A 26,411-nucleotide genomic window follows, 5' to 3' on the forward strand; every position below is an offset into this window, starting at 1 on the left:
TTTTTTATTATCTCTATTTTTTCTACAACAGGCTAAAATAAATGACACCAGTATGGCAGGTTTGGAACATACCCAGGCTACACAACTACCTTTTGGCTTCAAATGTGTGGACTACTATTAAGCAAATGAGGTACTCATGTACTTTTCCATTTACAAAGCTTGTATTTGCCCCTGTGGGCATAACACCAGGTGATGTCTTAATTAATGATGATGAAGATTGTATATATGACATAAACAAAAGAGCTGCTTTTTAAAAATAAAAAAAGAGAAAATATTTTCACTCCTTTGAGGAAGAAGAATGAACTGATTCCAAAAAGCAGAATAATGAAAACCAAAAGGAGAAAGAGGGAAGAATGCAGCATAAATATTGTAGTTACCTGCAAATGTATCCCTCTGCAAACAAGACAGTATTTATTCTGTACAGTTTGTTGTATCCTGCACAACACTTCACATTACTCATAGGATAACCTGTCCGTCTTTACATTTGCACTGAACCATGCCCACATTAGCAGCACTGCATCTGTATTATCCACTGGCTGACTATAACGCCCGCTGAGTGCTGCCCACCGAGGAGGTATCAGAGCCTGCTGTCCCTTCTCGTGCCCTGGACCACCTTATTTCATGAGCAGCTTTGCCATGAGGAGGCCTGCTACCTGCGGAGGAGTTGTTACCTGTGCAGAACTGACCCACTGAGACAGCACAGTGTGCTGGGGTCTGACATGTCCCTCTTCAAATTGGCAGATGAAAATGCAGCGGTCCGCATTCTCCTCACCTTCAGCCGCTGTGTTATCCACAGCGATCTGTGATGGGAACAACACACTGATGGGTGTTTATCAAGGGAAGACCATTATCTCTGACTTTCAAAGCCTGAAACATATAGGATGCGTGGGAGCTGAAGAAGGACCTGTGCCCTAAGCCAAGACGGTGGGAGCGGGAGGGCTACATGTTCTTTTTCCATTCATTCCCGTGTCCAGGGCTAAGCAGGAAAATGGTACTTCATCTCCATTTCTGCCCCATCCCTAATTTTTCACCTTGGGAATTCTTAGCTCAGTAGGTTTAATTTGCTGACCTGACATGAACATATCCATCTTTCATGTTGATCCTGGCTTAAACTCAGCAGAAACAGAAATAAGAGTGGAAAATAATGTAGCTGGCCACTACAGACAATGACACTCAACCAGTTTAGGAGAAATGGAAGGTGAGCACAGGTATGTGGAAGGTCTCCATCTACTCAAGGTAGTCCACAGCCAAACAGCAAAAGGGTGGGTGTCTGTAGACATGTGAGCATGGACATACATGCACCAGCGGAGAAGCAGGGTTAAACGCTTTTACATTCATCAGGCCTCATTGCCGTGTTCAGCTTGACCAGTGCAAGGAGGCAGCCCTGGGAGAAGTTTACCTTCATTGAGAGAGAGCTTTGGGATGGATCCTCTGGCCAGGAGAGGGAAGGAAAGACCTCCTGCAAGAAAGGTGAGACCCCTCCAGGGCAGGGGCAGGGCAGGGGAAGCTCCTCCTGGGAGAGGGACAGGCATGAATTGAGGCAGGAGGGCCTCCTGGTCCTACAGCTCCTCTTCCCATGCCAGCCCTGCTCCATCTGCTGGCAAGAACAATGCCTGCCGGGATCCAGCTCCTCCTGTGGCTTCCCCAGCCCAGATTCCCTCCATGGCCTCATTTCATCTGCCACAAGGGCCAAGGGTGGCAAGAGCCGAGCCTTCCCCAAGCAGAGGAGGGAGAACAACCCTTTCTCTTGGGTCACAGGATGAGGAACTGCCCTCCCATGAGCTTCCCTCTACTTTTGCTTCTAACATGTCATCAAGGTTAGAAAGGAGGAAATTAAGTATTGTGCACAATGCATATTTGCCATCTGATCTACTGGTTGGGAACCTGACTTCGCCACTCACTTGTGGTCAGTCGAGCCTCAGTGAAAATGCCCTGCAAATCCCCCGAGGCTGCGTGGCAGAGTGGGATACCGCTGGGGACGGGGTGAGACGGCAGCATCAGCTCCTGTCTCAGCAAGTGCCCAGGAAACCAGGGTGCAGCTGTGAAAGGTATTCAAGGGAAACAGGAGCACTTCGGCTCTCTGGTTTGCTGCTCAGCACTTTGCAAGGTTATTGTTTTGGCTTTACCTCCATTTTTCCCTTGCCTACTAGGTGTTTAAGAGAACGTGCTCAGGAAGGCTCTGGCCTTTTCAAAATATGGAAGCAACATGGAATGCTTTTGCCATGTATTAGGCTGAATGGCACTGCAAACTTGACTCACTCTTCTCTGTGCAAGGAGACACAGGCTGGTTTAAGAAAGCTCCCCTGTGAAAGGCAGTGGGATTTTTTAGCTCTGGCACCATTGGCATTAAATGTTTTTTCCTCTTGTCCTGCCTTCTGCTATTGGGAAATCATCTGCACCTGGATTTTGCTTCTCTTTTCCATATGGGAAAAGAATCATGTTCATCCTCCTGTGGTCCTTACAGATGGCTCTTTCAGCTTTGTGTTAGAGGCAGTCAGGTGAATGGGGTGGGCTGAGATTCCCCACGTCAGCCAGCCCCTCGGGGAGGGAAGAAGGGCAGCCAGTGTCAGACCAATGTTTACAGAAAGTTTAGTCTCCAGTGGATTTCCCTACTCCAACAAAACAATAGGAGGGTCTGGTGCTATATTATCCATGCTTCCTCTTTATTCTGATTTTATCTGTGAATTCTTGCAAATAATAGATGACTGAGACCATTATTGTTCTGGGAAATAGGAAGATGAAAACATTAGACAGACCTTAGAAATTTCAATGGACTTATTCATGGTGTATTTAGTTACGCAAGCCTTTGCAGAGTCAGGAACTAACAAAATACCTGTTGGAATAAGTAATAATCCTGTGTGTTCACAAAAGCAGTTCTCTTACGGCTCATTTTTAATAAGAGATACTGCCTCAGTCAACCAAATGCTACAGAGTTCAGAACGAAAAAAGAAAACAAACATAGCTCCACTCTTAATGCCACAAGATCTTGGGAAGCAATCCATTCCAGCTCTTCTATGTCTCTGCTTTCTACAGGCATTCTTGATGTAAATTGCATGCCAGTGATTAATAGATCTTCTATCAATTGAACTTGAACTGAAGTCAAAAGAACATACTCTTTCTTTTTTCTCTTTTTTTTTTTCTTTTCTAAACCTGCATTAAAAAAGATTATTCAGAAATCTTGGAATGAAAAGTCCTAGGTCAAAACTCACATTTTTCTAGCAAGTCTATGAAAACTTACTTTTAGAAGTCGCATACTGTAGAATCTCAATTATCCTGGAAGGCTTATCCGGGTTATGGCTTCAGTATGCTATTCATGTGCTGCCAGCTTGTTCTAGAAGTACAAGATGAGCTGTAGCGCCTTGCAAAGCAGCTAAACCCTTTCCTGGGCCAGACAGAGTCCAGAAGCAGTTCAATGGTTTGACTCAAGCGAAGAAGTCCTGCAGCCGCCCGCCGGTCCCGCGCAGAGCTGGGCTGTGTCTCAGCGCTACAAGCCACAGAGCAGCGTGGGTTCTCTGCAGTTCTGGCAGGACTCTGTGTCTGCCTCCGCATCACGACCCAAGCTCTGGGAAGTCTTCTTCATTTAGGAACATTGCCATACGACTGCACAGAGCCAGCTGTCGCGTGGTGCTGTGTAGAAGCTAAGAGGTCTTCATGGGTACCACCTGTCTGGGCACTAAAACCTCCTGCATCACTCATGTATTATTATTTTCCATTATGTAGGACCTTTCCTTCTCCTCCTCTTCACCTCAGGTAAAGGGGAGCTGTTTGCATATCCATGGGCTTAATACCTACTCGTCTTGGAAGAACTTCTCTGGCTCGTTGTACATTAACATTGTTCACATTTTTGGTGCATATGCAATTAATAAAATTTGGGCAAAACTTTAAAGCTTTGACTATACTCTGGATAGTCAAATATGAATTTTATGTTCTCCATGAAGTATCGTTAAAACTTGCTACCCACAAGGACTAATTACTAAGAGGAGATTTTACTCTGAAAGGAGAGCTTTCTCTCCTCTGCACAGCCTTCCTCTTGGTGTTAGAAAAACAAACATTCCCAGTTAGGCAAACAGGGCCATGCTCCCAAAGGTTTTTTTGTGGGTCTCGTGGCATTTAGTATTCCTACTGATCTCCCAAATTCAGGACAGCAGTGATTGTGTGAGAAACTTTACCTCCAGTTTTCAAAAGAAATGCCTAGCTTTTGGGAAGAGATGCCTAAATAAAGGCTCAAACACAAGGTAAAAACAGAACATGCAGTTTAGGCTCACCTTGCACAAGTCCATCAATTCAGGCGAAGGTAGCTTGTGAACTGAAAGCTCAAATGGTGCAAACCAATCCAGAATAAAGCAGTATTAGTGTGAAATACATGTCCTGTACAGGGGAGGGGAGTTATGCAAGTGAAGCTCCTCTGCAGCAACTCCCAATGTGGAGAAGCCCTTAATTACTTCTAAAATCTCACCATTACTAAGCCATGCTTATAATTTCTAGAGGCCTCGAGTTTCTGGAACAACTGGAGTATGAGATTCAATTGCATTCACTTCAGTGGAGGATACAGTTAAGTATGGGCACGTTCGTAGGCTTCAGGCTAGTCATTAACTAATTAGTGTATGGGAACATTTAAGTTTTTCCCATCTGATTTTGCAAAGTTATTTGGCAATACTTGCTTATGAGCCTTTTTTCACTTTTTCCCCGCCTCCCTTTCCAGCAAACCGAACCCCCACCAGAATCAGAAGAAGCATTGCAAGTATACTGACTTCCCATTTTCCCCTTACTGTAGACAAAAGTATTTGCTGAGTTTTGCTTTTTTATACAGACATATAGTTAAAAAAAAAAAAAAATTAATCGGTTTCAGAGTGTTTGTTTCCTTTTCAGCCATGCAAAGCCTCCCTTCCCAGCAAGGACATGTCAGCGGGAGCGGCGGGGGGGTGAGGTGGGGGTGGTGGTGGTGGTGCTGCTGCTGCTGCTGCCCCGGAGGAACTACAACCCCCAGAGTGCGTGGCGAGGGGCAGCTGGGGGGGAAGAAGGGCAGGGAGGCACGGGGCCTTCTGGGAGTTGTAGTCCCGCCGCCCCTGCCTCGCTGCTGGGCCGAGGGCAGCGTTCCAAGCACCTGTCTGTTTCGTGGGAGGCAGCGATGACTCTGCTCTCCACCCCTCACCTCGGGGTGTTGCAGTGCAGCTGCCTGCTGGCAGCCCAACCAGGAACCGGTGGAGGAGGCATGGGAGAAATTTAAAGGTAAGGATCTCCTAGTATTTGCTGTGGAGTTGGTGGAGGAGAGGGGCTGTGAATCCTGTTGCCCGTGGCACATCGTTGGGCAAGTCATCTGGATTTGGGTTGGCTTGCGGAAACGTCTGCAGCGTTAGCGTGTGGGACCGGCTGTGTAGGGATGTCATTCTCCCTTGCAGCTGTGGTTAGAAGTGTGGCTGTTGGCTCCTTTATGTAAAGGTTAGTGGGAATAAATAATCATTTGATCTTAGAAGAAGGTCGGGGAGGGAATCCCACTCCCTATAGGGACTGGAAATCTTTCTCTAGTGAATAAGGGTCTTATAACCTCCAGCTTCTTGCTGAATTTAAGCTTGCTTTTTACATTATTTTTTATTTTTTTTCCCTTTAAGTTGACTTTCTAGGTCTTAGTAGAGAGAAATAGCCAAATACAAATTTTGCATAAGTGGCTGCAACAGCCTTTGCCTTTGTACGTTTCCTTGTTCCAGTGTTTCTGCTGTTTGCTGAACTGGAGGCAACTGAAGGACTCAGGCTGTGCAGACCACTACAGTGAAAATCCTTGGAAATACTTCAGTTTCATCCTCCTGCTTAATAAAACAGAGCAGCAGTCAGGATCGCGCAGGGAGGAGAAACGGCTTCATGTGCTTCGTGGGTCAGGTAAAACACTCTTGAACATTTTGGCTGTGATCCTCTGACAAGTAGGTGCCTGGGAAACTATTCCAGCCTTGCTGTTGGTCCTTACACCTGAGTGTAAATTTGCCAGAGAGTTTTGGGAAATACTTTGCACAAGGATGCTCTGCAGGCCTTCCAGGGCTGAACGTACATCAGATGGTGATCCCCAATGCATAGGGACTGGGTTCAATGACACAGTTATACCCTGATGGTCCTTTCCTACAAATAGTTTACTAATTATGCTGAAGACTGCAGATTTGCTGTATGCACTACTTATGGCCAGTGACACTGGTTCTCAGCTACTGCTTCTGGGGTAGGACAGCAAGCAGCGGATATGCTGAAGACCGCGGGAGCAGAGTGGGAGTTTTTAGCTAAGGCTACTGATGCAAGACTCTATTTAAATGAAAAAGGTGGAAACAAAGACAGGAGTCAGTCCTAGTAAAGGTCTCACCCAAGAGAAGATGCGAAAGGCAGTTCTCAGTTCTGCTGGGAATTGCGTTGCCCTTTTAATGGTAATAAAATAGCTTTACCATTAATCTCCGCAGGTGCTGCCAACTGCTGAACATGTCTGGACAATGAGGCAATTCCCTTCCTGCTCAGAGACTTGGCACCTTTGGGACAACATGGAGGTATGGCTTTTGGGTGTGTTGGGTTTGTGCACCGTGGGCACCAGGGCTGCTGTTGTATGGAAAGGCAGAAAGCAGAAAGCTAGTAAGCGTGTCTCCTTCACGCATTAAGCACGCAGAAATGTTAAACACAGTGCCCTCGAATGGTTACCCACAAGGAGGGGATATACATCTAAAATGAGTGTGCTATAGCTAATGTTAGAGGTGTTGGTAAGAAGCACTAAACTTTCTGCCAACTAATCCATTACCTTAAAAAACGCAGCAGCTGTAATGGGGAGGGCTTGTGGGCTGCTTTTGACGTGAAGTTTTTCATACACCTCATAGACTTCTGGCATATCTGATGTTCTCTGTTTACAGTATTAGTGACACTGCTAATATGTATGTAATAGAAAATAATTTATGGGGGCATCTGAATCTGAAAGCATTCCCTACACATTCAAGAAACTTTCCCAAATGTGAGCAGCACTAATATAAAAAACAGGGACCATATCTGCATGCAGCCTTGCTGAGTTTTGGATATTTCCCTGTACGCTGACACCACGTATGCCGGCTTAACCCAGGCGATGAGAGCCACTGCAGGACTGGCAGCTCCGTCTCCAGAGCAGCAGCGTGGCTGGGGATGCCAACGAAACCCAGGGGCAGGGCAGGTGCCTGAGGAGGAGGATGGTGGTGGTGGGACCTCCTGTTGCACCGAGCCCCATGTGGGCAGCAGCAGCAGCAGGTGCCTCTCCCCCCTCCCTCCTGAAGGTGAGGGCTGTGCCAGCAAAATGCATGGACCTTCCTACTCCGCCTTTCCCCATCTGCCAGTCAGGCTGCAATGTCTAAAACAGGCATGGATTTTCCTGTTTACCCAACATCAGCGTACCTCCCAAAAAGCAATTGTGTCGGTTTTGTTTTCCTTTCCTTGCACATAGCAGAAGTCAAACAGCGTGATGTGGCTAATGGGATTATATTGACCCACCTCTGCCGTTGCTATTAGTATCTGAAGAAATTCCCAAATGCCACAGCCCCAATGATAGTACGGTTGCCTGCCTATCTTTCTCTTGCCAGACAGATTGGGGTCTTTTTACGTTAGCAAGTCCAGTAATTGCTAGTCCAAATTTTGCTCCTTGGTAGTGTTAAGAAGCTAGGGACCAGATTATATATAGAAGAGAATATATAGAGAATATCCATTTTTGCAATGGATAGCAAGTTGATTTGCACTGTCATTTGAACAGTATCCAAATAGCTAATCCTTTTTTTAAAAAAAAAAAAGAAGGCTGAAGGGGTTTGGGGGGGTGTCGTGTCTTTTTCTTGCTGACCATAGAACCATAACCCACGCTTTTAAAAAAAGTGCATTCAGAATCCAACCCGGTGCACAGGCTACTAAATTTCAATTGCTGTTTTTATGTCATTATTGCAATTGCAGTAACTCTGTAAAAAGACAAGACAAAAGGTTGCTCTTTCCACTTTGAGCTCTTTCCATCCTCCACTTTTACAGCAAAGGTTACCCTGAGCAATGTGTACATCTGTCTGTTCTAACTGTAGAAATACATATTATTCATACCTTGTCAATGTATATGCTGGAAAACACAAGCTAAATTTATAGCTATATTTCCTCTCTGCCGGGGCTTTTAGAGTTGAGTGTTTCAGTGTTTCCATTATAAACCCCTGTTTTCTGAGGTTTATAACAGTCTTGAAGAGCATAGTGGTCTTGAACCATAATAGAAAGCGTGTAATGTTGCATTTACAATACAGCTGTAACTGCACATTAAGGAGTGTAATCTTCTCAGTGTACCCACAATGCTCCAGTAAGGTTAATTGGAGTTACATATACTAAGAGAAAAACAATATGTTACCCTTGGAGTTGGTGCTCTCCATCCAGAGAGCTGAGAGCATCAAACAGGGACAGAGTGCATCTACCTGCACCACGCTTACAGAAATGCCATTCCTTGCTACACCATTAAAATATCCGTGTGCATCTGCAAAGGCCCCTCTCAGCACCCGCTTCCCTCATTTGATGCCTCACTGCTTTACAGACTGGGCCAAGGGAAACCAAGGTAAAGGTGGCTGGAAGAAACTATACTTTATCGAATGTATGGTGAGGCTTTTGTCCTGTGTGGTGTCTCTGCTGTTTCTGCCCTTGGCTTCTAGTCTTGCGTAAATATAGGTCCCATCTGAAACCCATCTTCTCCATTTCCAGTCAGCTTACTCCATCTGGCATCTTGCATTCATGTATCACTTTGCTTACGAATGTAAGGTAAATGAATTACAGTTCATCATAACATCCCACTGTCCCTGGGCTGTCTGAAGTAGTCCCAGCTCCTTTGCCATGCATCTGTGTAGTTGCTGGCTTCTCTGGTTAGCCTGAACTGCCACAGACAGAGCAGGGGCTCTTAAGGAGAAAGTACCCCATACATTGGGGTACCTGTCCGACAGGTCTGGCTCTCTAAGCTGCATGTCTTCCAATGCACCTGGTTTAAATTTTTGTTGATGGCTGTAGGACTCTGTGCTGGGCCAGAGATCCCATCATGCCAGTTTGGTTGCTGTGTGAGTGTAACCATCAGAGTTAGGCAAGGGGGAAGTGTCTTCAGGTAGTGGTGCTCTGAGTTAAAATGAATACTTTAAAATTGATGGTGAGGAAGAAGAGCTGAAGTTAAAAGTGGACAGTTGCCAGGGCTGCTGGCCATACTCGTACTACAGCTGATTTATCATTGCAATTGCTCACTTGAGCTTGTTGGACTTAATTGGCTGAAGGTAAAGAAAGCAGCAGCATGTTCAGAGTAGAAAGAAACTTCTAAGAATTGATTAAAAAAAAAAAACCAACCAAGACTCTTGGAGCTTGAAGACTTTGTTAGGCTCTGTGGCAAGTACAAAGCGGTCCTCTCAGATTGTCACAGAGCCATGGTTTTCCACGAACCTTAGCTCTGATCAGCAGCCAGTAAAAAGATAAAGTATGATGGCTAAAAGTTTTGTTCCATGGATATTTTTTTTTTCATATTTCACTGAAACTGAGAAGGTTACATAATTCATTTTTGCACTAGGCCAGCCACAGTCTAAGGTTGTGCTTCTCTGCCACTTGGTAGAAGGCAGCAGAAGGTAGGAAGGAGGTAGGAGGCTGGACTCACTGGGAACCTTAGGCTCAGATCCCATCTATGCTTCAGTCTGAGAGAGCAAGTTAACATGAGTGTTAGCAGGGTTGAAATCTTGTTGAGACTAAGTTCTTCTTGCTGTTTCAACTCATATGTCACATTATTTAGTCTTCCGCTTAACCCCTCTTCCCATGGCTAACAGGTCAGCTTATTGGGTTCACACCCTTTTGCATGTATTGCTAACCTCAAGCATTCAGAAATCGCAAATTTACTCTCAGATTCATGAGACTGCAGGAGAAACATGCTTTTTTTTTAATTGAGCAATTAAAATAGTTTAATTAGTATTTTAGCCCTGATCCTTCGAGTTTCACAGCTTTGGAACATTTTTTTCCTTGCTTTGAGGGCTTGACCATCTTTGCCCCTAGTAGAACCTGTATTTGTCACAATTGGACAAATGAAGAACTAGTGCTTTAGCAAAAACCTGAACTAAGCCAAGACTTGCAGTAAGAACTTGAGATTTGGAAATGCTGTTTTTGTGAGTAAGTTGTTTTTTCACTTTTTCTGCCCCCTCACCAGGGCATGTCTGTGTTACAATGTATCTGCTGAGAATGAGAGAGCTGAAGGGATTTCTGATTTGGGGAATTAGTGTACAAGTGGTCAGCAGAAAGGACTGCAGCAAAAAAGTGATGAATGGGAGAGCACAAAAGGCTGAACTAGAGTAAAGCCATCCATATGTTACATGTGCTCTTCTGCAGCATGTAAGGGGCTGCAATTTGCATGTTAGTTATCTGTGCTCCTTTTCATACGGGTAAGAAGGCCCTTGGGAATATTGGGCACGATCTACCAAGAATTATTCATCGCATGACACATAAATTTAGGCAGTGAATATCCCCCGGACAGAGGCATGAGTGAAGATAAAGCTTTTCAATGTACTTTGTATTGTCCTTGCATTTGCCCCATAGTGTTATATGTCTTCCTGCCACAGCTCTGTGTGTTCCATTGCCCCATACATTTTGTGCCATCTGAAAATATCCGGCATGATTGTTCACACTGCAGTTCTTGTCATTTTGAAATATTTATCATGGGGAACATTTTCAAAGGCAAGAGAGACAACAGGGCACCAACTTCCCCCTGCCTGTCTACAGGAGTCAGAGCAGCATTACCAAACCCTGCACGTGGTATTCTCCAGGAGAACTTCCTGTGTCCTGTGAAGGGATGACTCTGCAGCGTAAAAGAGAGACTCTGTGGATGCCACTAAAGAATTGCTGAAGAACTGGGATTGGTCCTCAGTGATTACTTTGAACTGCCAGGTTGAGTCTCTTTGCAGTCATACTGCCTTTCTACATGTGGATGTAGACTAATAGCTTCTGGGCTTCTTGAAGTATGAAAAACATTACTGTGGCAATAGTATTAGTCTGGCCTGCTTGATTTTGACCTTTCTTTTTCCTTTGATCCAGTTTACTGCCTCTTCTGTGCTGAGACTAGATGGTGGTAGTGCCTGAGTTGTAATGCCTGTCCTGGTTTTGGCATGTTTGTATTGTCTAATACATTGCACGTTCTTTTGCTCTTTCTTTTTGCTATCTTACTCATCTCAGAGGGATAATTGCATCCAATCCCTCTGATTTTAGACAATTAGAGATAAAGCATAAAGGCAGAGTGGATACTGCCCAGAGTTCCCAGATGGGACCCGGTTCTACCATTCTTGTCAGCCTGAAGGCCATAACCCATGGGGATGTTCTCCATTCACATCTGTGGGGCTTCTTCTGGAAGCATGTGCTATTTGAAAAAACAGTGGTGGGCCTCAGGTGAAGAATGCTTCTTTACCTCATCTGAGGTTCAAGGTTTTTGAGACTTTTGGTGCCTTCCCCCTTTTGTCATTTTGAGTTCTGACAGGGTATTGATAAATGTGTTGTATTAGTGAATTTACTCTTTCAAATACCCTACTCTCCTGTGTCTGTCATTATCTTTTTACCTGTTCCAGGCCTTAGTACTGAGCCTGTCAGGTCCCTGAGGGCACCAATAGATCTTAATTGTCCTGACTGGCCTCACCTGAGACCCTCCACCTACACACTCTGCCCATAGGCCCAGGAGCCCCAATGAAGGTCGGGTCTGGGGCTTCAGTTGCTGACTTGACCCCCTGGGTGGCCCCCGGTCCTGGCTCACCCCTTGCTGTGCCGATGGACCCTGTTACCTGCCTCCTATATTCAGCCTGGTGGGCCTGCAGCCCTTGGTGAGGGCTGGTCTATGTGGGGGTTGCCCTCAGCTCCCATCCCATCCCTCCTCCTGGCCCTGGCAGCCCATCTCCAGGGCATGCGTTCAGGCTGCTGATGGTCTGTATCAGCAATCTGGTGCTTTTGAAAGAGGTACTGAGCAGCACGTTCATCCAGCTTTTGACCTGTCCTTTTCACAAGCAGAATGCAGGGCGGATGGCCACAGCTCTCCTCCCACGACAGGATGGTCAGATCTGCCTCTTCTCGGCTGCTATTCTCCCCTTTGTCCTTTCTGTTTGTTCTCTTACTCCCTTTCTCCCATTAGGGCAACTAGAAGGATGCAATGGCCAGGGTTTCTACAGCTGGCAATCCAGGAGCCATTGCACTGCTCTGTGCAATGCCGATTGCTGTGACTAATTGCCTCCGAGGTGGCTGCCGTGCTTTTAAGGAGGCTGTGTGTAATCTTTCTCTGAAGAAATCTCTTTGTATCATACTGAAAGGATTCCACAATAAAATTATTGAATTGCAAACTGGAGAGCTAGAGATAGCACATTGAGCTCTCAAAATATTTCCGTTAATTGGGGAAAACCAGCATTCTATATCGTCCTATTTGCAAAGTGCAGAAAAGGACTGGGCTTTATATGTTTTGGTGTCAATCCCATGAGCTAATGGATGCAAGAGAAGTTGATAAACACAGTTTAGTTAATTAAGTTCTAGAACAAGATGCTTCTGTTAAGTTTTTCACAGTTCTTTTGACCTGTGGTCTAGCACTGAAACACAGTTTGGAGAATTGAAGCCTTGAGTTTGCTATCTAGAGTAGCTTTTCAATCAAACAAAGAAGGTTAGCTATTTTTCATGGTGTTTAAAAACTGAACTTCAGAGAAGAAATTATAACTTACTGGTTCTTACCATGATATTGTTACAAAGACAAACATTTATATGACTCTCTGCAACTACAAGACTAGTCTAGGCAGGGTTCTTTGGCTTTTGCTGTCAATGTAGAGCTATTGATCCATGAACATAAATCCTTACTTATCTCCAGTCAAGTTTATAGGACAATGAAATTATAGGATTGCTTGAATCAATCAATGTTTCTAAAGCAAGCTATAGAAATATAAACAAGTTACCGATTATTTAATAAAGTCAATTTGCTTAGAAATGCCTGGCCATGGGCAGCAGATGTTACATTAATTTCTGCTTTCTCTGGAATTTCACTGGGGCTGCAAGATCTTAATGTCACTATTAGCAAAGGTAACTTTATTTTAGAAACTCATTCTGAGCTCTCTCAGCAAGAGGAAGAAACTGTCATTCCTTTTGCCCACAAAATCTGTGCTATTTCTAAGTGGAGTTCTTTGAAATAACTAGGATATCTCACAGCTTGTTACTTTAGAGGGGACTTAGTACAGCAGCACTACATTTAGTTAGCATAATGAGTTTTTTAGCCCCTGTGATATTGACTGAGTTTGAAGTACCATAACTTTTAGTCAGCTGAGATTAAATTTGTTAGTGAAGTACAAGTTTGCATAATATTTTAGCTTTCCTAGAATTTTAAGCTGGGTGCCTGTTTTCTGAGAAGCATTTAGGTTAATATAACCAGGTTCTGACTTGACGAAACAATTTAAGTATAGAAGTGTGTCTTCCTGTTTCTCAGTAGGAAGTGTCATGAAAGCAGATTCCTCAGCGTGGTTTCACAGTTATCATGTTTGCCTTTGGAGATCCAGTTCATTGGAGTGATTTTATTCAAGGTGGTTCAAGAATCTTCCATGAGCCCATGGTGTCCCTTTGGTGCTCCTGTCCATTTTGAATGCAGAGCAGGATCTTTGTAAGTGGACTCCGATGCCTCAGTGGTCTGTCTGTTGAGTAGTTTGTCACAGTTTATCATGCAGGAGTACAAAATCATCTGATTAATCTGCTTGGTCAATCCTTGAACAGGGAAAGTAATAATGAAGTCATAGACAGCACTGTAAGTCCCTCTGTTCCAATACATTAATATCCCCAGTACTTTGGCTATTAAGGTTGTTTTAAATATAAAAAAATATCTCTGTGAAGTGTGCCTTTGATCTTTTTGATTGGTCTACCTTAAAGATGTTAAGAATTCATTTTGGCTTTGGAAAGGTTTTTGTCTTTAAGATAAATTAACATCATATATGCTTACACAGTTTTGTTCATAGGCTTTGTTAAAGCTTACACAGAAACTAGCCTCTGATTAATCTCATGGGTTTTTTTAAGCTGTTCTGTGGTATTTCATTTGCAGTATTTTGTGGCTAAACTGTCTATGTAACAGAATTTCGTTGATCTGAAGACTATGCTACAAATTTCTATAGAGACGAACTGCTATAAAATTAAAACTTAACACCTTTCTAGACTTCCTTCATCTATCATAAAGTTGGTGTGGCTCAGCCTTAATTAGATTATTATAGACCTAAAACATATGAGGTAGAATAGCATGAGAGGAGTTGAATTTGGTCATTAGCAGGAGTGCATGGTTAGTCTAGCTGGTGTAGTCATTAGCCTCTGAAATACATGAGACTACATTTTCCATTTGATATGCTTTGAAGACAGGTCAAAATCCTTAACATGATTTAGGTCTACTGAGAAGGTCTATAATCCTGCTTTTTAATAAGCTCTATATTTCATGTCAGAACGATATTTGTGTATGTCAAGCATTGCTGAGGCTCATTGCCACACTTGTATTCATTCTGAAGTTGAAATGCATTGTTTTGGAAGAGCGTTTACAGAAAATATTCCTGGAGTCATAGCAGACAGGGGTTTAAGGCATGAAGGCTTCCTGCAAAACCTAGATTGTCTGGGTGCTGGGGTTTTTTTCTTTTTCAGTTGAGGAACAATTCAACTTCTCAGACTTTGAATGCTATAATGTACTTCCCTTTTTAATATTTACTGCTGCGAACGTCCGCGTGGGCTGAAGCTCTGGCTGTTCAGGATTTAACTGCTTCTGTCTTGTAGGTCTGCCATTTGCTGGGGAGCTCCAAGGCTACAGTTACGGCAGTACTGGGGAATGAAGGATGAGATGGGTGTCTTGAGTGTAAGTTTGTGTGGAACGTTTTTGTTGTTGTTGTTGTTGAAGTTTGTGTTGAACAAGGTGGTGATCTGTGGATTTTACTTGCTACGGAAGAGAAGAGCTTGGATAGCACTGCATCAAGGAGCTGTGAACCTCGGTAGATGCAATCTTGAGTGAAGCCTTGTGGAGGCAAATGCAGACAGTGCTTCTGACTCATAGCAGTCTGACAGGAAAAGGCTCTCTTCCACTTCTGCTTGTCTCTGGCTTCCTCCAGCATGCGGTTAGTGAGGACTTCGTATCTGTCTCTGTAGTTCTTTGATACCATTATCATAATCAGCCTGACCAGCGTGGCTCCACAAAAAGAACTGGGAGGTTGGTGAAAAATATCTGTGCTTTTAACTGGTTAATTAGGATGGCGTTTCGCATGTAAAGGACCTGTAAAGAGAGAGGCAGGACTAATAAACAGCCTGTTTTCATTGCTGTCTGCATCCCTGACTCCTTTCCCCCTGCCCCGCAAAGCATCAGGTGGATTTTTGTGACTCTTCACCGAGCTGAGATCCTTAACTCTGGGATGATAACTGCGAGCGCGTTGGTCTGTGGTGAGGAGTGCTCCAGGTGGGTTTTAGAGTCAATGCTGCGTGCCACCCTTCTTAATGGTTGGAGGTGCCGAGTTAAAACCCTTCAGCAAGAAACAGGTGCCGAGGCTTAAAAAAACAAAACAAAAAGAAAACCCCAACATCAACAACAGAAAAGGATGGTTGTTGTTGGGAGCTTGATTATGTGTTCTCTTCCAAATTGGATGCTGATGTGAGAGCCTATTTTCTTTCTTAATGTGTGTGTTTAAGAACTATTCATCCCACCTACCTCCCAGTGTGACTGCGAAAAGGCTCCAGTGCTTCTTAAAAACAAGTGAAGTCTGTACTTGACTCTGTGTTTGCTAATAGTTTTGCTGTTGACTTCAATAGGAGGGCATCAGTCCTCTATATGCAGAAAAATACATCCTTTAATTAAAAAGCCAAGTAAATTAAAGCACAGTGAAATCAGAATATTATTTCTTACCTTCTACACTTGTGGTGATTGGTTTAGTTTTTTGAAGAGACTTTAATGCATATGGATATTTGATTTTTTTATTTTTTTTTCTTAAAGTCCCACAGGATCAGTTGCTGGTTGGGATTGGCTTGTACCCACTGATTAATTCCTTGCGTCACTAGTCTTGAATCTTGTTGCAGTTGTTCCTGGAGAACTTGGCAGTAGCAGCAAACCAGCAGAGATGTTATTGACCCAGAATAGCAATAGCATTTTTAATACAATAAGCAAGGTTTTCTGTGAACTACTGTGCTATTCTGTGGAGCTGATGAGCTGGTTAACACCTTTTACTTATTCTGCAAGGATCTGAGGCTGGAAGGGAATTAATGCAGTTGTGAAGCACAGAGAACCAAAATAGCAGTGATTCAGTTAGAGTAGAGCCAAATCTTCTTAAAATTAAACTCCATTGTGTTAGAGACTTTACTTTTTTGATACCTATATTATTAACTTCTCTGATAAGAGCAGGAAATGTAATACAGTGATACTGGAGAATCCTTGCACATTAAATCTAAGCTATTATCTTGGGGTTGTATGAGAAGAAACCACTCTTCATCTGGTGTGTTATTATATCTGGTTGTGTGAGAATTTCTGTTTCTCAGGGTTACCATATAATTCACAAACCTAGTTTTTTGGGTGGCTTTGATTTCCTTAACTTTCAAATAGGTTGTTTGGAATGGGTGGGAAGGCTGCAGTACATATATGGGTATTTCTAGTTTCATAAGTAACAAACGATACTGGACAGTTCGGGGAATTTTGTCATGGGCAAGAGCATTTACTTGCAAGCTGCTGCTGCTGATGTTATAATGCTGAAGATTTTTTTGATAATGGCATTTGGTAACTTTGTGTGTAACAGGTTGGTGGTCTTCTCTCATAGAAGTGCTTCAAGGTTTGCTTTCTGGTTGACCTTTCTAATTGGACTGGATCAGATGCTTGAAACAGGATTGAAGTTTGCAGGCAGGAAAATATGGAAGAAAGCTGAGGAATTCATATACTGCAGGCAAACCATTTCCTGAACTGCAGGCAAAGCTTGACTGTTCATGTGCAGGTTGTTCAAGGAAGTGTGACAGCTTGACTGTGCCACAATGCAGAGATAGTAGATGTGGCCACATTGATGTTAACCCTGATACTAGAAATACAATGCAGGGGTAGCCAAAGTATCTCCAGAGAGGCTGGTTAATGGTACCTCCAAGGCGGGCACTGCACTGAGCCAGGAAAATTTGCTGTAGTACTCACGAACCTGAGATGATACAGCCAAACAGTGCTGTCTGTGTGGACTAACCAGTGTGACAGACGCTGACTTACGGACCCTGGTACTACAGTTGGGTTTTTCTGCTCATTAGTTTTTCTTTCTATATATGTGTTTTCCCCTAATTCTTCCTTTTAGTTGTGATAATTTAAAGTTTACTTTCTTCCATTCTTTTAAGGTATAACCAGTTCGGAGATTAAGTGCTAATGAAGTTTTATGTTGCAGAAATGCTCTATTTTTGTTACTTCGGAGAATGCTACTGTTTGTATGCCAGGGCACACCTGAAGGGTCTTATATTCTTCTTCCATGATCTGGACCATGGTCAGGCTCTCTCCCCCTCTTTTTTCCCCACACTTTCCCCAGTTTCCCATACTTGATGTCTAAAAATCTATTCAACAGCACTGATGTCTCAAGCGGTGGGTATGTAAATATTTACTGGCATGACTGTCAACAACAGCAGGAGCGGGGAAATTGCTACATCCTACCGTTCAGGGAGCCTTCAAGTTCTCTCTCACAGTGTGCAGTCGATGAGAACAGGAAAGGTTTGCAGTTTGTACTTGACTTGATGTGTTTTTGCTCTCTTGGTTCCTGTTTTGTTGCAGATGTCATTCACGTAGCTGTGGAAGGCTTTATCAGCTCTTGCGGAGACTTTCCTCTGCACAAACCACTCAAGGCTGGAGCTGTAGTGGACAAAAATGGAGCCTGTTGATCTTCTGGCATTTGCCTCTATAGAAATGAATAGTACAACGGTCACCCTGGCTTTGATGGCGGTCTTCCTGGTCCTGCTGTACTGGTAAGTGATAACGGTGATACGGGCTGCGTATCAGACACAAAGCCTGCTGAAGCTCCCCCAACATCTATAGAGTGTTTTATTTGTAAGGGGAAACTGGAAGATAATTGGCTAGAAGGGACACGGAGGGGGAGTTGGTTTGGATGCAGAGGTTGAAATAAATACTCACAAAACTCGTGATGTGTTTTAGAGAATTCGCTCCTTGCAATATTTTCTCATAAGTGCTTTACCAACAAACTGCTAACAAAAATTGTCTTCAAAATTAAGAACTTATTATTGTTGGTTTCCTATTAATTTCTGTAGGCGGCAGGAACACTGGTGCTGGTCAGAAAGAAACTGAGTACTTGTTGGACCTCTTCTCTGTACTATGCTGCACACTTGTCCCTTGCCAGGTTTCTTGGCTTAAGTGTACAGATACTTTAACTGCTGCTTGAATTTCCTCTCTTGTTATTTCCACACTGAGTAGTGGATACAAATCAGAATAACAGCAGCCCTAATGGTTAGCACAGCAGGCATTGCAGTGAGCTGTGCTGAAAAGAAAACCCCACCCTGTCCAGATAATTTATTTCAGAAATTAAATTAGCTGAACTGGGAGTGCTTTTCTGACTGTTTTTGCTTGAATACCTCTTCAAATCCTGCCTTCCAGTCAACAGACGTTTTTTCTCATTTGTATGTATGTTCAAGAAAAAGTTTCAGGGACGGTGGTAAAAAAAGAACCTCTGACAAAAACTCAAAGCTAATCTAGAAGAGAATAGTGATGGCACCATGAGTTTAGCACAATTCTTGTAGCAGTGTAGTGACAGATCACTTCTGCACATATTTCTTCATTCTTTGACCCTGTTGAGCTTTGTTCAACTTCCTTCTGTGTCAAGGGAGGGTCTAGAGAGACTAAAAATAGTCAGGTCAAGCCCATGTTTGATGTGCATTGCCACATCAAGTAGGTGGGTGAGCCTGCTTTCTTAATAAGATCTGCCCAAATAATCACAAACATCCAAGTCCTACTTCCTTTGAATTTTACTGGGAAAAAGAATGGCAGCACTAGATCTTTCAGTAAAACCATGGTGTTTAGCTGCTGACCTGTGCATGTCTGTGAGCTTAAGGGGATGCGAGGGAGGGCAGAGGCACATCCACAGTACAGAAATGCAGCAGATCGGCTGGTGAGATCTGGCCGCCTGTGAGTCAGCTGAAAGAGCCTGATGCTTCCACATAGTACATGTCAAGATGTGCTGAGGTCTCTGAAGACACAGAACTGCTCTGTGTAAATGCAGGGTACGTTCTGGTGCATGCTTCTCCAGAGCCTCATTTTCTGGTTCAATTTAAGGAAGGCTGTTCCTTCCCTTGAAGTGAAGACATGGCAGTTTAGTGCAGAATTCAGTCTTGCCGTAGACATACCTAGCTCTAATTGCAGACCGAAGTCAAAGTTAAACCAGGCTCCTGGCTGTGGACAGTCAGCTGCTGAATTGAGTGCCTACCATATAAGTAAGTTTCCAAAAGTTCAATTTAGGAGTGAGGTGGGAAATTGCCTTACAGTAGAGATACCCCATTCAGTGTTTCTCCTTTCCTGGCTGAAGGTGAGTTCTGTGAAGGCATCAAGTAAAGGAAGCTGGAGTTTTATATGGGAAAGTGTTTTATACTCTTATCTGCCAATGGTTATTACTAACCAGTCTTGTTGATCTACAGATACAGGTTGATTTTAAGTAGCTTATTAAATATAAGTGCCTATAGGTCACTCTTCCAATGAGAAGCTGGTGTTCCTTAAACTTGCAATGAAATATGCTGGGCAACATCTGTGGGCTATTGGTAGGTTTGCCTGGTGGCTAAGCTATTCGGATCCATTTATTTCAGTAAAATTCAGTGACTGAACCTGTAAGGTTAATGGCTTGAAGCACATCTGCAAGTGCAGTGGTGGTTGTTCAAACCTGTCAACCTATTAATTTGTCTATTTTTTATAAAGTTTTTTTATACTGCATGTCTGTTTAAACAAATGAGTAAAACCCAATGCATGCTCACAGCTTCCTTTATTCATGGCTGAAACCTTGGGTTCAAGGAATTATTTGAAGAGTATGTAAAGGGTTGCTAATAGGTATGCAGGTCCCTAATTCTAGAGAATGTTTTTATTGCAGTCATGCTGCATACCCAATTGTCTGGCTCTTCTAGGAGTCGGAAAACACAAGTGTTATGTATGGCAGGAGTAATAATAAAGTGATAACTCTTCAAGTCCTTTGACGTTTTTGTTCTAAGCCTTATTCTCATTTTTTAATAACTTCTGAATTCTTCTTTTTTAGCTTTTTCTGCCAGCATTGTATCTTTTCAGAAGGGCAGTAATGGGGGAAGGGAGGAATGAATATTTGCTGTTGTTAATTTTTTTATGGTAGTAGCTTATAATTGATCGGGATCATATTGTGTCAACTGTTGTGTGAGTACAAAGAATAGGCAGTTTGTCCACCTTGATGGCTATAAAAGGCTTACAGGCTAAACAGAAGGCAGTTGCAGGTAGAGAAGGGAGTCAACAGATCTAATGCACACTAGGATAGCAACATGGTGATGGCAACTGTCGTGTTACTGAGCTATTTCCTTAGCATGACTTTTGTGGATGGGGGTACTCGGTAGTTTAAATGACAGCCTTGAGCTGCTGCCCATCAGCTCAGCCTCAGTCACTGTTAGCATGTGTATTGTAAGGCCAGCTGTGATTTATCACAGTTCAGCTGGCAGGTGGTATCTTTCTAAGTTGTGATAAGACCAATCTCTTCACATTTTTGGGTAAGGTGAGGTCATATGAAACAGGGAGAAAAGCAAGGGTTGATTGGGAAAGGGAGGAGAGGCTGTAGCTGCATAAAAATAAACTTCTAGAGAAGATACAGGTCTTAGGAGAAACTTGGATGATTTGATAATTTTTTTTTAGACTGTTATTTATGGTACAATGAAGATCATCAATAATTCTTTATAACAAATCCTCTAATAGCACATCTCTGATTTGTCATGCGTTGTCATCAGTGTAATATGAAGGTGATGCTTGTAGTGTATTGTGTCAATTTTAAATCAGTGGAAAATTCAGCAACTATAATCTCTCAGTGTTTGTCTTCCACATGACCTTAAGTCAGCTATAGAGAGGCTTTTTAAGATAGCTGATTTTATGTTGGGAGTAGAAAGAACAGAGACGCTTTTGGGTACCTAGTCTCTTCAGATTTGAAATGGGAAGAACAAACCTGAGGTTGCTTTTTTGGTAATCTGTTGAATTAACAGGCTGCTCAAGCCTGCTTGCTGTCCCCCATTCCTGAAGGACTTAGTTGTCTGCTACCCTCCCCATCCTTACTACTTGCTCTCAGTAGGTCAAAGTCTCTTCTTGCAGACCTCATATCATGGATTCTTCGATGGCTGTTGCTACCTCATTACTATTGTGATAGACAATGAAATTACTGCTTTACCAACCACAAAAAGGCATAATATGGCTAAATACATAAAGTTCAGTAATACCAGTGGCACAACACTGAGCACTCTTAAAAAATCTCTTGTCCTTGTCCTTCCCACTCCCTGTGATTTCTATTAGCCAAACTGATTATCAGAGCAGTTTCTTTTAAGAGCACTTTCTTTCTCAATTGCAAGGACTGCTGTCTCTATTTGCTTAATCTCTGTAAATCTCAGTTTTTTTTCAGGCATGAAATAAAAACAAACACTTAAGGGAGGAATGAGGTTAACATTTACAAATCCCAGTGATATTCTCTATCGAAAAATACAGTTGTATATCTATGCAACATATTGTTCATTTTCATTTCAAACATACGCTGAGTTGGGTATCCCATGCTTGGTTGTAGCTGCATTGCTTTGTGTCTTTCTTTTTGCTGTCTGGGAAGATGTTTGATAAAATGAAAGCAGAGGTTTATCTTGCTTTAAAGTTTAATGTACCATAAGCTTAGCATTATGAAGAAGCTGTCACAGCATTCAGATACCTGTGTTCAAACTGGATTATCAACTCCTTGTCTAAACAAACCTGCATTTTTTTAGAAACATGGAGGTTGGATGGGAGGTGTTTGTTTATGTTTGTAAGATACATGTGTAATTGCATGCTTTCAAACATAGCAAAACATATACTAGCGGTGTTCTTGTCTGTTTCTGAAAAGCTAAATCATTCAGAAAGATGCCATTTTTACACTGAAGTAATATTAATGATCACTTGTGTTACAGAAATGTATAGAGAGATTGAGAGATTTGGGTTCCACTGGATCTGGATACTGTCCACCCATTGCATAACAAGTCAATCCTGACCCAAAGCATTTGTAGTCTCTGATAAAAAAAAAAATGAAAACTAAACTTAATATTTTTTTTTTCTGTGGCCTTAAGCCTAGACATTTGTATACACTTAGATGCAGGAGATACTTAGACATGGGTGACAACATGTGTTAGAGTTCATTGGTTGGTACCATACCTGTACTAGACCACATCAGAAGTTAATCTCAGGACAGGCAGTATCTTGATACAGGTGACTTCAATACTATTGCTTGTTTGGCATTGCTTTACATCTGTGGTTTTGGAAAGGGCTCTGAAAGAGAAAGTTTAGAGATAATCTGTCTCCAAATAAAACTTCATTCTGGTTTTGCAGAACCTTGCTATTTGGGCTTGAGTTAGGCAAAACTGAGATCAAATAGATCTCTGTTTGTTTGTTTGTTTGTTTTCCAACTAGATGCCACCTAAAACTAGATCTTGCACCATTTTTTGCTCCTCAAAAAATCAGTATTTACAAAAGATGTTTGATTGCTAGATCTCCAGGCTTATGGTTTGAGTGCAGGCATAGGGTGAGCAGGTTATTCTCCCTAATGCATCCAGATAATGCTTCCAGAGAGATCCAGTGTCAGGCAGTATATAACTTGGATTCTTTCTGGAAGGAGCACCAAATGTGGGTGGGTAGGCCCAAACTTTTCCAGCTGTCACTGCTGCTATCAAAGGCACAGGGCTGCAAGGACCACTATGGCTGGAAACAGGCCTGGGTACAGAGCATCAACATACAGCCATAAAGATGTACAGCTCTGCTCTCATGTCAGGCTCATTGAGTTGAGAGGTTCAGAGAGGCATCCTAATCCTCAGAGGTTAAAGCATGCTGGTTTCCCTCACTGGCAGAAAGCAGAGCTCCGCAGACGGCGAGTGCTCAGGGGCTGGTGCTCCTGTGCTGCTGCTGGGCTCTGGCTGTTGAGCTCTCCTCCTTGCACATCCCTCCCACAGCGGGGGCTGACCTCAGAGCGGGGCTCTAAGGTTACAGTCCCTAATGAGTCTTCCCCTGTTACAACCTTGTAGCTTCTCAGTTTGCAGTGAACCCTGCATCAGGTTTACAGGGTCAGAAGGCAGGGAAGTTTTGTTTCTTTATATTCTGTTAACCCCAGCTGTTGTTTTTTTTTTTCCCCCCTAAAATGGCCATTATGTCAGTGGAAGTCATTCTACTTCCCTCCCCTTCATTCAAATGTCCCATTATGACAGCTAGAAGGATCTGACTCAACAGGAAACACCAGCAAATTGCTGTTGATGACAGAAAAAACTAACAGATTCTGAATTGTCTTTGTCACGCAGCTCTACATCAAGCAAATCTGGAATTCCCACTAACGTGTCAAACATAATTTGATCCCACAGCTGTGCAATATATGGCCTCGTCTTTGAGCTAAATCAAGCATCTCTAGGTGAGCCTGAGAAGGAGCAGAGTAAGCTACTGAATTATAATTTGGAAAAGTGCCATGCCACAAATGACTAAATACTTTCTTTCTCTGAAAACAAAGTAGATTTGATCATCCAGAATGAAGTTCACTCAGTGCCCTGATTATGCTGCTTTTAGGTAAACAAAGTTCTCTTATTTTTGGGCGACAGGTAGAACAGTTTTCCATCATTGCTTTTGCAGCTTCAGAGTTAAATTCTCTGGAATGTCCTCAGAGGCTGTTATAACACCTTGGTTATCCTGAGAAACGTAGCTGAGCCTCTAGTGCTGTGCAGCTTTGGTTTTCTTGCTTGCACTTCACTGCAAAACTCAGAGGCCTCTTATGTTTAAGTTTGGTTTTGGTTTTTTTTAAATTTAGAGATTACATTGCCAGCCGTGTTTATTTGAAGACCCTCAAGTGCTTCCTGTTTTTTTTTTGCTTTTGTGAAGGTGCATTTTACCCTAACAACTCTGTATAAAGGAGTAAATCTCCAGCCTATTCATTCCTCCTTGTCTTCGTTTTTCCCTAAACCTTTTCATGCCTCTCCCCATAAAGTCCCTCAAGCACAATTTGTTTTTAGTGCATGGAGATTATAGTGTTAATAGTATGTTAGGGTAGACCTACAGGGATAGGTTAGCTTCCTTTCACGAAACAAGTATATTTACCTATATTGTGGCATTGTCTCCAGATCTAGTGTCCAGTGGAGCATGCTACAAAGCTGGCTAATGCTCACAAATGCCACCAGGCCAACAGGAGCTGGACACAGCCCTTAAGCAATCCCATTTCTGCTTTCCCTTCCTGCAGGACTGGCCCTGGTCTGGACTGGGTTGCACAGGCACGTGAGGTTGGCAAGGTGGGGAATTACTCTGGCTTCTCCATCAGGCAGCTTCTGCCCAGGAGTCTTCTCTGGAGCTTCATTTATCTCTTCTGGACTAGCACTTTGGTTTTAACTTCCAATCTGCTGTTTGCCTTGGGGCAGGTTGCTTTGTTTATCTATCTTGGGGATATTCAGGCACCTCGAAAACTAATTCTGGGTGCTCTGAATTAGCTTCTGGGAGCTCCTGCCTCCATCTACTGACTGTATTAGGAACCTGAGGAACTTAACGCACTGCTCTTGGTGCAGTAAATGGAATTGAAATTAGATGATGAAAGAAGGCAATGTAAACAACCTCCTTAAAGAGAAGGCTCTGCCTGTGTGAGCAGTGGGGCACTCCATCCCATTGCACCGGGGTTGTCTCTTGCTGTGTCTGTGCATTTAATTGCCAGGCTCAGAGGGGCCTCTCAGGGCTGCTGTAATTCCTCTGAACAGTGCCATGAACTCTGCTCTCCCCTGAACCCCAGGGGAGCGTATTGGCAGTTCTGTGACTGCCCTGCACTGGGGTGACTAGTTTTGCATCCTCATGTGCTCCAAGGCGTGTGGACTTGTCACTCCACATCTTTCGGATAGCAGACCAAGTGTCCTGCCAGCCTGGCTGTGCTCCTTCTTAAATGGAAAATTAAATCAATGGGCAGTTTTGACCGCTGAGATTTCCTCAGAGTGCTGAAAAGTAAATCTGTGTTCTCCCTTCTCTTGTCTCCTTCAACACTGCTCCCATCATTAAAAGAAAGTTGCCTATATTCTTCTTCACTCCTTTGCATCAGGCTTTGTCAATAACTATGTTCGGTGTGTTTTGTCCTCATTGCTGGCTCACCGGTAATTAATGCCTTTGATTGCCATGCCTTGCTCTTCTGTAGGAAAGTTTTATACAGTATTTAATGGAGCTGTCTGAAAACTATTTTAAAATAAAATATTGACATATTATTGAGAGATTGTCTTTTATCAGTTCCCCTTGACGTACCCAAAACCTTTAGATGGATTTTTCTATCTGTTATCTCCCTAGGTTTGTTTTTGGCTTTTTTCCCCATTGAAAACAAAGTTTACTGTTCCATGAGCTCAGTGTGTGCTAACTGCTGAGAAACAGCCAGCAGAAAGAGCTCAAAGTGTTTTCTGGCTTGGGTCTGGAAATGCATTTATTTCACAGGAATAGTGGAGGAGCTTGAGAAAATGATGTTCAATGTCTGTCTCTTCAGTCCCTTGCTTTATGTGCCATTGCTTACACTGGTGACAATTTTTTTTAAAGTTCTGCTTGTTTATGTTACATGTATTTTCTATGGCTGGAGTAACTGTGCAGGTCAATAAGGATAGAGTTTTAATGCAGGGGTCATCTAGCATGTGGTAGATTCTCCATATCCATTCCTCTGGTAGCTTCTTCCCTGGCCAGTCCCTTCTTTCGTGGTTCTGCAGAACCTGTGGGGTTGTTGTAGGAGTTTATTAAGGAAGCAATAAACAAGGAAAAGGGCAAAATCTGTTATATTGGTTTGTTTCTTGGATAGGAAAAGAAGCTGGATGCCCAGCAATGGCTGAAGAAGGACTGGGAAGAATGAGTGGGAACAGAAGCATATGACTCCATATGAATTTGAAGTGGGTAGTTACAGATTGAGGCCAAGTATGTTTGGGAAAGTTGAGGCTTGAGGAAAGGACCTGAACTGAGATGTATGTTGGGAATAGGGCATGGGGCAGTGGCTGCATGCTTGTGTTGACAAAGTGAAGTCTGCTTCCTCGGAAAGAATATTTCCTTTCAGCTAGTAGAAACCTTATGATACTTGTTCGGAGTTGAGGGGTATGGAAAGGGTGAAAAGGCAGTGGACTTGGCAGAGGAGATGGGTAATTGGTAACTGTCTGATCACAAGGTCCTGCTGTATGAATGCTCTTGTATGAGAACTATTGGCAGAGTTTTGAACCTGTAACCCTAAGTATTC

General features: G+C 43.0%; 1 protein-coding gene across 1 annotated transcript in view; it reads left to right on the forward strand.

Moving 5' to 3' along the window:
• Nucleotides 1-17,793: 17,793 nt before the first annotated feature.
• The window catches only part of TBXAS1 (thromboxane A synthase 1), a 233,206-nt gene continuing 224,588 nt past the window's right edge, over nucleotides 17,794-26,411 (forward strand). The window contains exon 1 of the mRNA XM_050899408.1: nucleotides 17,794-17,940. Within this exon, the coding sequence (XP_050755365.1) occupies nucleotides 17,843-17,940 (98 nt within the window). The 5' untranslated portion in view covers nucleotides 17,794-17,842. The remainder of the gene's footprint in view (nucleotides 17,941-26,411) is intronic.

This window comes from Gymnogyps californianus, chromosome 1, assembly GCF_018139145.2.
Source record: "Gymnogyps californianus isolate 813 chromosome 1, ASM1813914v2, whole genome shotgun sequence".
In the NCBI taxonomy this organism is placed as follows: domain Eukaryota; kingdom Metazoa; phylum Chordata; class Aves; order Accipitriformes; family Cathartidae; genus Gymnogyps; species Gymnogyps californianus.